The sequence below is a fragment of the Heterocephalus glaber genome, unplaced genomic scaffold (assembly GCF_053883595.1).
Source record: "Heterocephalus glaber isolate CG9 unplaced genomic scaffold, H.glaber_assembly_v1.0 deba00001481, whole genome shotgun sequence".
NCBI lineage: Eukaryota > Metazoa > Chordata > Mammalia > Rodentia > Bathyergidae > Heterocephalus > Heterocephalus glaber.
The window spans coordinates 59,573,483-59,583,025 of NW_028258317.1; the positions used below are offsets into that span (position 1 = coordinate 59,573,483).

The window sequence follows — 9,543 nt, forward strand, 5'->3', positions numbered from 1 at the left end:
AGGATTAAGGGTGTGAGTGGTACCTGCCCTAAGTAGTCTGAGTAAGATAAAAGGGGCAGGAAGAAGCTGTTAAAGTCTTTTGCTTTTGCTACTTCGTTTGGCCATGTTGTTTCTCCTCTGTGATACCTGTTTGCCATCCCAGCCTTGGAGCCAGCTTATTATGCACTGAAACTGTATGAACTGTAAGGTAAATAAACCTTTTCCCCTTTAACTTTGGGTGTTGAGTATCTTGTCTCAGCAACGAGAGAAAAGTAACTACCATAAACATACTCTAGAGATGAGCGCTGAGTGCCCAGAGACAGGCAAATGAATCCCGCGTTCCTGCACATGGGGTTAACTGCACAAGTCGTGAAGGTCACAGCATTGTGTTTTGGAGCAGGAATTACATAAGGGAGCCACACCTACTTACACTCTTCTGGCTGCTTTACCTCCAAAGCATAACTGGGAACTCTCATTCTCATCTTTGAACAGCACTGATGTCCTGTGAATGTTCTCCAAATAAAACTCAATCACTGCCACAGGCATAAAAAACTGCAGCCCATAAAAGCAAGGCCCTTGACTATAGAACCAGTGCTTGTTAGGTTCTCCACAGCTGCCACCTTTTCCTAGCTATTCAGAACCTTTAAGATATCTGAAGGTAAAAATCAGCCAACAAATTAGAAGCCTTAAGAAATAAAAGATTCAAATTGACACAAGCAGAGAAAAAAAAATCACTCAGTCAAGATTTATTTAAAGGTCTGAAAACATTCAGACTAATCACAATGGAACTACTATAACATCTTTTTTATTTTTTGGAACTACTATAACATCTTACAATGCATAATCACTTAACATAAAACTGTTAAAAGTGCAGACAAACTCCTAAATAACATACTGTATAATTTTCAAAAGTAATGGCTATTTAATGAAAGGTAAAGTAACAAGATATCAAAGAACTTCCACACAATGAGAACATAATTAGCAACAGGCTACTCAGACTAAATACAAATATGTCTTTACCATTTCCACATTTGTTTTTAACTTTGCTTCATAAAGTCATTAATAATTGAGGCTTCTTACAAACATGGGATTTCTGCCATCAAAAATTGTATTTTCAGGGTAGGGGATGGGGGAGAAGGTGTAACTCAGTGGCAGAGTGCTTGGCTAGCATGCACAAGCCCCTGAGGTGAATCCTTACTATCATTAAAAAAAAATCCTAAATATTTTTATAAAGAAATGAAAAAGCCACAAACTGCACTGTTTGTCATAAATTCATACAATACAAAGCAAAATGCAGCTGAGTGTGGTGGTGCATGCCTGTAATTCTAGCACTCAGGAGGCTGAGTCAGGAGGAACACAAGTTTAGAGGCTAGCCTAGGGTACTGAGTTCAAGGCCAGCCTGGACTACACAGTGAAACCCTGTCACAGAAACTAAACAAACAAACAAAAAAGTAAAATGCAATCTAACTGAATTTATACATGCATCCCTTTTTTCTGGTAACTTTACATGTTTTTCAACGTACTTTATAAATGTTTATTAAACATCAATAATTAGGGGAAATGAATTACCTTTAAAAATTACCTACTATATACTTCAACCTTTCTCCACCAACCTGTCCCCCTGCCAAATCTATTACCATAGTGAACAATGATTCACTGTACAATCTGAGGGGACAAAAAGCAATCTGTAACCTTCATTTCCTGAAGTATCTAAAGAAACTTAAGTGGCCACTCAAGTGGCCAAAAGTCAGGAAAAGGGAAAATGCAAAGTGTGAAGACTATTTAACTAAATTTTTATTTATACCTTTCCTTCAAGCCCCAAGTACTCACCACATTAGCATTAAGTTATATTGAGCATACATAAGTACAACAGTTTACATTTACTCTGGAATATATAATCACATTAAAAATAAATAACCTGCTAACTACTTTATAGTTTAACTGGCTCTTAAAACAGTTTCCCAAGGGGGAAAAATAAGCACTTCGTGCTAAGAAACTAGCACTTATAATGAAAGGCTATGTGTTTATTTAAATCCAGGGGAAGCCTAAAGATGAGGTTTGTTTTTCCTAAAACTGCAATACACGGGCTTGGAGTGTAGGTCAGTGGCAGAGCATTGGTCCTAATGCAATGGTGATGAACCTATGGCATGTGTGCCAAAACGGGCTGTCAGTTATTACTGAAACCTCTAAAAGGTTTGCCATCACTGGCCTAGTGTATGAGGCTCTGGATTTAATCCCCAGCACTGAAAAAAAAAAAAAAAAAAGCAATACAGATACATACTTAATCACTGCTCACATAGTATGAAAAATGGAATGGCAGGGACAAGGGCAATCTCTTTTAAGTGTACAGATGTACGATATTTCAAATGGAAAAAACTGTTAAAATTGTTAAAAGGAAAAAACCAATGTCAAGAAAAATGTTGAAGAACAAGAATATCTACTGTTAATAAGAAAACATTATCCAACACAAAAAATGAGAGCTACAGAATTAAAATAGCACTCATTTTACTGCCTTATAAACAAACTGATAGGCAGAGGGGATCTAAGCCACTTAGAATTGAGGGAACTCTACACAAAAAATGGTGACAGCGAAATGAACTGAACTCATAAGGGAAATGAGTTAAACCAAATTTTACAAAATTCTTCGTGTATGTAATAATATATTAAGGTAGAAAATATCAAAAATACAGCATGGACCTTCCTACTAAGGTTTATAATAAATTATCAAACTTCTGTTTAAGGCATTGACTTTCATAAGTCTTCTCTGTTCAGCAGCATATGCTACACAAGTACATACATTCTGGTATCTTACCATGAGAATTAGTTTTCCTCTCAAACTACTGACTTGCCTTTTCACCCATACTTATAGTACATTTTATTTCCATTCTAAGACAGTATCTTTCTAGTGGAGTTCATATTACATAAAGAAGAATCTTGATTTTTAAAAGAAGCTTTTTAGAAACACAGCATGATGATTTAACAGTTGAAGCACAGTCGGGTAACTCTACACTACTGTATACTTTAAGCTAATTCACAGCACAGGGAAATGTTTGACTTTTAAAATATAACTAAGATAAGACTTCATAATTATGTAGTGGTTTTTTTTTTTTTGTACCAGGGATCGAACTCGGGACCTTGCGCTTGGAACGCAGGCGGTGGAACCACTGAGCTAAATCCCCGGCATGACTTCATAATTAAGAACAGTGAAATATTAGAAAACAGCACATGAATAAATACGGTAATTTTTCATCAGTGGCCATTCATAATTTTGCCTTTTGAAACCTGGAAGAAGTTGTCTTCTTTGATTTTCAAATGTTCTGGCAAATCTAGTCGTTTCTTAGCTTCTTCAATATCTCCTTGAATCGCTGAAATAAGTGACTCTATAGAGAGAATATACCACATAAAGGTAATGAGAAACTATGAATGTTTTACTATTCTTTTGCTTAGCCTCCCCTAAAAACATCACAGGCTGGTCACACCTCTGATAGAGTAAATGCCCAATAAATATTTGCCCTGTCCCTTTTTTCAGGCTTAAGAAAAAGGAGTAGTATTGTTATAAATGTGAGCTCTCTGTAGCACTTCTCTGGCACTCTTGCTCTGTTTTCCCATGTGACCTCTTCCCTTACACAGCAACAAGGTCCTCACCAGATGCTAAAGCCCAGCTCTTGGACTTTTAGGGTACCACAACTACATATGATATAAGCCACATAAATATCTATTCTTCACAAATTACCCGTCTTGTATGCAATCTTAACTAAAAGATTAAGACAAGGACTTTGGGCAAATAATCTCTGTGTCAATTTTCTCATGTGTGAAATGGGCAAAGTAATTCTTCATAAGGTTGTTGTGGGGATAAAGGAATTTACTCATGGGAGACACTTAAAACAATGCCTGGCACACATTAAATGCTCAAATAATATATGCTCTACTATCATTACTACTAGTAATAGCTGTGGCAGTAGAAATATTAAAGATCAAAGTAAGAGCTTACCTAAAGAATCAAAGTTCTTTTCTGGTCTAAGGTAGCCAACAATGGCCACATTGAGGATTTCCCCATAGAAGTCCTCTTTGAAGGTATGCATGATGTGAGTTTCCTATAGCCAAAAATGATGAAAGGCAATGTGAAATCTGAAATGCATCTTCATATTTATAGTGAGTTAATTTAAATGAAACAATTCTTGTAAAAGTTTTAAAGACTTTCATCACTCCTGTTTCTGTCCCAACCTTACACATAAAACTGGTATGTTACACCACAAATCACACATGATCTGCTGTTTAAAATCTCTCCAGTTCAGATAAATCATTTGAGTTTTAGTAGATTCCCCTAAAGAGCAAATCAGAGATCAAAAGGCAGAAAGACCAAACAGAAGTAAGACAGCTGAGCTTAACATGATGGTAGCATTGGAAATTGGACAGTTTAAGTGTAAACTATTTAGAAATATCTACTTTGAGGTAAGTTTTGAAGCATATGACATGAGAAAATCCTTAAAATTAATGTATCTATCTCCTGTCTGCTAGAATAGCTAAATCACATTCAACATAATAAAAGCAATATACTTAAGAAAAATTACAAGCGATCTATTTAAAATATACATGAGATGTGTTTATTCTTTCTAAACTAACTTAGCAAGTTAATATTGTACACTTGAATATGATTCAATCCAAATGAGAGAAGGAAATATTACATGAAGTTTTAGATTAAGGCAACTTTCATTTCCTTTATTAAAAAAAATACCGTAACATAGTCTTTTGTATCCTTTTGGTCTTGTTTGGGCAAGGTCATGTTCATCGGAGGTAATTATGGAGTGCTGGCTGTAATATTCTTGTCCACTTTGTCTATCTAGAAGGAAATCACTTTGTACATATTCTTTATATGCTTATTTCAAAAAAAAGATACCCTTAAAGATAAGGGTAACAAATTCATTTTATGATTCTTTTCTTGTTCCCTATCTTTTATACACTCAAGACAAAGGAGTAGCAGCTGAAAGATCTGTGGCACTTGCAGGGTAGGATGGATTAGACAGTTAAGTCCTGGGGCCGGGGATTTAGCTCAGTGGTGCCGTTGCCTGCCTCACAAGTGCAAGGTCCTGAGTTCGATCCCCGGTACCAAAAAAAAAGAAAGTTAAGTCAAGTCCTCCCTAAACTGATTTACTACTCTTCCTACAATGATACAATGATTCAATGCTATCCCAATCGAAATTCTAAATGGAAGAAACTGACAAACTATTCTAAACCTTATATAGAAAGGACAAAATTATCCAAGGAAATCTTGAAAACAAAACTCATAAACTCACACAAGATAGTTAAGACCTGTTATAATGCTATGGAAATTATGATCCCCCTGTGGTAATGGCTCAGACAGACAAGCAGATCAAATACGTGTAAATATATTTTTGGACTCTTACACATGTAAAGTCACTTGATTTACGACAAAAAAGACAATGCAGTACTATGAGGAGAAAGCTACATTTTTAATAAATGATGTGAGCCAACTCCATATCCAACTGAGGAAAAAAAAAATCAATTTTGACCCTTATTGTATACTATACCCCAAAATCAATTTAATAAGTAAAGAAAGCTTTTAAATTTCTTAAATTATTAAAAACACTAACCAAGCATATAAGAAAAAAGATGAACTAGATTATATTAAAATTAAGAATTTTTTGGATTGGGGATATAGTTCAGTGGTAGAGTGCTTGCCTAGCACGTGCACAGTCCTTGATTCAATCCCTAGCACTGCAAAACAAGAAAAACAGTAACCAAAAAAAGCACGACATGAAGTAAAGGAAATTTGTAATACATAATTCATAGTTCCAACAAAGAAACTGGATCTAGACTATATTAAGAATTTCCTTAAAACAATAAGATAACACAATTTCTAAAACAAGAGCACAAACTTGAATAGGAATCACAGATTATCTGTTACTATGCAAAGTAAAAAACAAAAAAACAAAAGACAAAACCAAAAAGAAAAGTCCTGAAATGTCTCAATATCTTACCAGTGAAAAACTGAGTTTCTCTTATCAACAGACTTGTAAGGCATTCCTTAACTGGCTCAATGGTATTATTTCTGTTAACTGAGTAGCTCATAAGAAAAATTAATCCTGGGATAAACTCCCTTCCCTTTTTATCTTCCTCATTCTACAGAACAGTATTCAGTATGCTTTTTTATCAACTTTTTTCTTTATCTCCTCCAACAATTTTTATCACCTTTACTATTCAGAAGTTAAGTAAAATACTAAGCAAAATATTAAGGAATTCTGGGTCTTTATTACTGCTTATACCAGAACTTAGCTTTGTAGTTTTTCAACTGTGACATACTTCTCTTACCAACTTCACAAAGAAGTTAAAATTTAGATCACTTCAAATCTGTTTTTGACACACACTAGAGGCTTACAAAAGATTTAGTCAAATCTAGCAAAACATTTAAGCTGTAGGAATCTTGTGAAAAAAGTTGAAAGCACGGCAGAAAGAGTATACCCTCAAGGTGAATTTAAAAACAGATGAGCCAGAAATGTAGTGAAGCTGTAGGTGGTCGAGCACTTGCCTAAAACAACCACATGACCTCATGTCTAAGGTTTGATCCCCAGCAATGCAAAACTCAAACAAAAAATTTGCACTATTCCTGTAATTTGATTTTTAACAAGACAATCAAGTAATTAAACTCTGAATGAAGTATATTAACTGTGGCAAGTTCAATTTTATGAAACATGCTTTTATTAAATACCTTACTTTTATTCTCAATAAATGAAGATGCATGACCAATTAAAATAGTATTATTATTTTTCATTATGCTGGTTCTGGGGATTGAACCCATGGCCCAGCACCTGCTAGGCAAGAACCCTTTTATTTTTCATTTTGATGCAGGGTCTAAGTTGGCCAAGCTGGCCTCATACTAGTGATTCTCCTCCCTTGGCTTCCTGAGTTGCTGGGACCAGAGGTGTGTGCCACTGCATTCAGCTATGAAACTATCATTATAATGTTGGTTTGTCACTTCACATCTTATTTTGTACATACGACTTGGAAAACATACAAAAAAAAAATCTATGTTATTGGGTGCACAATACATAAACATAATTTGTGGGTTCTGTGAGCTATTGAAGTTAAATTGGTATGAATTCAAATTAGACTTTTAGAATTTAAGGATTTTAAATGTAATCCTCCTGGTAACTACAAAGAAATTATCTACAGAAAATCTACAAAAGGAAATGAGAAAGGAATCAAAATATGTCACTTAAAAAAAAAACGTGGTAGGCAACTAAAAGTTGGTTGTGAGGGTACATGCTGATAATCCCGGGGGGGGGGGGGGGGGGCAGTGCAGAGCAAAGGCCCTGTGTGGAATTTTGAGTACCATCAAGAAAAAAAAAAAGGCAGGCTGGAGATTTAGCTCAGTGAGTCCAGGGCCTGCTTCACAAAAGCAAGGTCCAGAGTTCAATCCCCAGCACCAAAAAAAAAGGCAATAAAGAAGAAATGGATAAAAATTAGAAAACAAAAGACATCATTGTGGAAATCCCTCCTTATCAGCATTACTTTAAATGTAAATGGATTAAACTCTCTAATAAAAAGGCAGAGAATGTCAGAAGGGATTAAAAGTGATCCAGCCAGGTAAGGTATCCCATGCCCTATTTTAAGTTCCAGAGCAGCCTGGGCAACTTAGTGAGACCTTGTCTCAAAAGAAAAACAATAAAAAAGAAAATGGGATGGGGATATAGCTCAGGAGTAGAGCATATACACGCTTGAGGCCCTAGGTTAAACTCCCAACACTGGAAAAAAAACAAACTACGCTCCAACTCTAAGCTGTTTAAATGAAATTCAAATACAGCAGTAACTAAATACTTCATTTTTAAATTCCACCAAAAATTGTTTTAATTATGTTGTGATTACCATTAATGAATTCTATGTGTATCTAACACTACAAATTACTCAATCACCATCTGATTTTCAGTCACAGAGCACAATGTGATTCTTACCATGGATTTTTTCAAATTCTTGTAGTATGGGTTCCATCCGATGCTCACCACCATCTTATGAACATCTCCACTTCCAACACTGGCCCAGCCATAATAAATGCCAGTGGATATGTCAGCTGGAAGATTATCTACTACTTGTTCAGGAAAGTTAGCTAAATAACAGAAGGAAATATTCCGAGTGTAGTAAGTTTCATGTTAAATATGTGTAAAAATCACATGAAGGACTAATGTAAATTATTACATTCACAATTATTATGGCCTTGACTATGATGATCAATCTATCCTTCTATATTATTTAGCTTCCTTTCTTCTCTTCATGTGAATAGTTTAGGAATTAGGTACAAGGCAAGTGTCTAAATTTCTCTCAAACCACCCCCTAGAAAAGAACAAAACAAATCTGGGTAGAAGAAAAAATAGGTTAAAAAACAAATGAAATGAGGCATGTGGCCCTACAGTCCCATCTAGAGGTGTGAGACCCAGCTAGCCTGCACAACATAAGGAGACTGCACCTCTTAATATTTAAAAAATAAAAACGATGTTCTCAATTATTAAAAGTCTTACTTTTAAAATATACAAACCTAAACGTCAAGTCAAACGAACGATTTAAATGGTCAAGGACAGCCCAAGTAGGTATCTGTAGCGATGAATTAAGCAGTCAAGTCGCGATTACTAAAACCAATGTAGTCAAACCAAAAATAAAAGGTGGCACTCCAGCTTCCTGTGTTATTTATCAAATGGACGCTGTTATCCTAAGTCTAGATTTTAAAGTCAGCTTGAGAGACCGGCAGATTTGGCCCACACCACGTTTCTAGGTTAAGTAAACTGCCATGCTTGGCCAACTCTATCCCAACAGGACAGGGAGGTGGGACGGGGGATTCTGTGACCTGTCTCGGCTTTCTTGCTCTGAATCGACTCGGGGAGCTCGGAGCCAGGAATGGGGAGGAGCTCCTGCTCGCGGACTAAAGGTCCTCCGCCCCAACGGAGAGGAGCGACACCGTGGACCGGGTCACCTCTGCCGGGTCCCCCTGCCCACGTGACCCGGCCCCGGGCTCCGCGCTCACCTGTGGAGATGCCGAGCTGCTTGGAGCCGCGGCCGAAGCCCCGCACCACTTGGCCGCGGCAGAAGTACGGCAGGCTTCTCATGACGCCGTCCGCTCGGGGAGCGGCGGGTGCGTCTGGGGGAGCCGCCGTGGAAGTGGAGCCCGGACCCCGGGCCAGCCGGGCACACGCGCGAGAGGTCCGCCGGCCGGGTGGGCACCGCGGAAGATCCCTCAGACCTCTGACCCAAAAGATGCCGCCAGGCGACTCAGGAGGTGCGTCTCCGCCCGGCAAGTAGGGGCAAGTGCAGAAGGGCGGAGACAGGACCCGCGGCTAGAAACGCACCACTGCACTGTAAGGCTCCGCCAGGCTCCTCACAGCCTCACACTTCCGCGGCCGAACGACTCGCTCCTGCTCGGCTTCCGTAGTCCCGCCCCGTCCCGCCCCGCCGTGGCCCCCGCCCCAGTTGGCGTCCTGGAGACCTCGGTTCTCCCGGCCGGAAAGGATGAAAACTGGGGTGGAACCTTGGTTTCAACCTGCGGGGCGCGGAAGCACT

The 9,543-nt window shown here is 38.0% G+C and overlaps 1 protein-coding gene across 1 annotated transcript; it reads right to left on the reverse strand.

The window, feature by feature from the left end:
• Positions 1-700: 700 nt before the first annotated feature.
• Rfk (riboflavin kinase) lies at positions 701-9,383 on the reverse strand. Its single transcript, XM_004862532.4, has 4 exons — positions 9,011-9,383; positions 7,950-8,101; positions 3,971-4,073; positions 701-3,359 (listed from the first exon to the last, which is right to left on the reverse strand). The coding sequence occupies exons 1-4, from the start codon at positions 9,090-9,092 to the stop codon at positions 3,229-3,231; spliced, it is 468 nt and encodes a 155-aa protein (XP_004862589.1). The 5' UTR covers positions 9,093-9,383; the 3' UTR covers positions 701-3,228.
• Positions 9,384-9,543: the final 160 nt, after the last annotated feature.

What these genes read in the sequence shown, in the direction of transcription:
- Rfk (XM_004862532.4), bottom strand. Translation starts at nt 9,092, where the DNA reads ATGAGAAGCCTGCCGTACTTCTGCCGCGGCCAAGTGGTGCGGGGCTTC. An exon ending in AGAATTTGAAAAAATCCATG is followed by an intron (nt 4,074 to 7,949) that starts GTAAGAATCACA and finishes TTTTGGCTATAG; the next exon opens with GAAACTCACATCATGCATAC. An exon ending in AAAGAACTTTGATTCTTTAG is followed by an intron (nt 3,360 to 3,970) that starts GTAAGCTCTTAC and finishes TTCTCTCTATAG; the next exon opens with AGTCACTTATTTCAGCGATT.